This window comes from Entamoeba dispar, genomic scaffold (assembly GCF_000209125.1).
Source record: "Entamoeba dispar SAW760 scf_1105229462377 genomic scaffold, whole genome shotgun sequence".
Lineage (NCBI taxonomy): Eukaryota > Evosea > Mastigamoebida > Endamoebidae > Entamoeba > Entamoeba dispar.
Window position 1 is genome coordinate 1,900 of NW_001855162.1, and position 1,872 is coordinate 3,771.

Below are 1,872 nucleotides of genomic sequence, written 5' to 3' on the forward strand. Positions count from 1 at the left end.
ACAGATGGTTTTAGTATGAAAATATCAATCAAATTATTTAAATTATCAAATATGTTTTCAATATAAAATTTATTCAGAATGTATATGTTAAAATTTATTATATTTTTTAAACTAACATAAATCTAAATCCATATTTATCATCATATCATATTTTAAATTAATAAAAATCTATCAAGTATTCTCTTTTCAAATTATTCTATCTTCGAACAACTGAAGTGAATATTCATTAGATTTTTCAATAATTCTTGTAAATATGAAGAAATATTAAAAATTATTTATATTGTATAATATTTTTTTGAACAAAAATAATCAAAAAACAATTATGGCAAATTATTTTCTAATTTGAATAATTTACCATAATTGTTTTTGATTGTATATAGAAATGTTCTATTACCATTTCTACTGTTCTTTCATCAAAAATATAATTCTTCAATTGTTTGTCATTCCTTTAATTTTTCATTAATATTGATATTTAAATAATAATAATCAAATCAAAACAAATAAAAAGTAGATAATTAAATGTTAATAATTTTATATTATTCATTATTCAATGTAGATTATTTGTTTTAACAATGTATTTTCATTATCTATTAGTTTATTCTTTGATTTTAGTTGTTGAATTATGATAATTTCATTTTCTCAATTATTTGGTGTGGAATAGAGTATTTAAACATCAATTATTTAAATATTCATTATTTATTTTCTTTTTGATTTTGGTGAGTATTAAATTTCTTCTTTATTTTCTTATTTTAAGGAGAATATATAATTATTACTGTATTACTATTGGCTAATATTCTTTTTAGAATCAACCACTAAACCCTTTTTCTTTGATAATCTTATATTATCAAATATACTTGTATCATAACAAGTAATAATAACATCTTTATAAATACTCATTCTTTTATTATCAATGATATCACATTATTGTAATTAATAATCACTGTTATTCTTGCAATAGCGATTAAGATGTTTTTCTAACTAAATACAACATTATAATCAGTCCATAACTGGTAGATTTGAACGATGATAATATTTTAGGGAAATGTGTGTTGTCTCTGATGTGATATCTTCGAATCTAATTAATAATAATAAAAATAAAGAAAGAAAAGAATAAATTAAGAATGAATAAAAATAAAAGAAAATAGAATAAATGAATTCATAATTGTTTATCATTCATTATATCATTCATTTTATTCATATTTTATTTCTTATTATTTAATGTTTTTCATAATAAACATCAATTAATAAAAATAGAATGATGATAAAGAATAAAAAAGAAGAAATTAAAATATAAAAATAAAAGAACTAATAAAAACAAATAATAAATAATAAATCAATAATGAAATTAGGATATAACGAAATAATGATAGTATCAATGTACTTTGATGATATTAAAGATTTTATTAATTTAGAAATTGGAATTAAAAGATTTCAAGGAAATATGGAACGATTTCATTTTAATCCAATTCCATTAAATAAATATTCAAGAAGATTATTTACTAATATTGAAACATTTCATATTTATAATTATACTGATGAAGAATTTAAAGATGGAAGAATATTTAAACAAGTAATATGGTATAAAGTATATTATTCAACATATTTAAAAGAGAAAAAACAAGGAAATATCTGTAAAAATATAGAATATACAAAAGAAGATAGAAATACATATGGAAATACAATACCATCAGAAGTTAAATCACTTGGATATAAATGTTTTGATGAATGTTATTCATTAAAATCAATTAATATACCATCATCAATTAATGAAATAGAGCTGATTGTTTTAAAGATGTTCATCATTAAAATCAATTAATATACATCATCTGTAGTTATAGGATATGGATGTTTTCAGATGTTCATCATTAAATC

The 1,872-nt window shown here is 18.5% G+C and overlaps 2 protein-coding genes across 2 annotated transcripts in view, besides 6 other annotated features; both read left to right on the plus strand.

The window, feature by feature from the left end:
- Positions 1 to 66, plus strand: part of EDI_003220 (uncharacterized protein) — a gene marked incomplete at both ends in the record, with an annotated part of 1,055 nt that extends 989 nt beyond the window's left edge. Inside the window, one exon of the mRNA XM_001733434.1 lies at positions 1 to 66. This exon is cut by the window's left edge and continues 577 nt beyond it. Coding sequence (XP_001733486.1) covers positions 1 to 66 — 66 coding nt within the window.
- Positions 31 to 168: a sequence feature (AT_rich).
- A 91-nt stretch (positions 169 to 259) lies between these two features.
- Positions 260 to 297: a sequence feature (AT_rich).
- Positions 298 to 447: 150 nt separating this feature from the next.
- Positions 448 to 487: a sequence feature (AT_rich).
- A 13-nt stretch (positions 488 to 500) lies between these two features.
- Positions 501 to 1,077: a repeat region.
- Positions 1,078 to 1,084: 7 nt separating this feature from the next.
- Positions 1,085 to 1,151: a microsatellite.
- A 78-nt stretch (positions 1,152 to 1,229) lies between these two features.
- Positions 1,230 to 1,369: a microsatellite.
- Positions 1,340 to 1,816, plus strand: EDI_003330 (uncharacterized protein; the record flags this gene model as incomplete). Its single annotated transcript, XM_001739750.1, has 1 exon — positions 1,340 to 1,816. One exon carries the CDS (start codon positions 1,340 to 1,342, stop codon positions 1,814 to 1,816), a length of 477 nt encoding a protein of 158 aa, XP_001739802.1.
- Between the last annotated feature and the right edge of the window lie 56 nt (positions 1,817 to 1,872).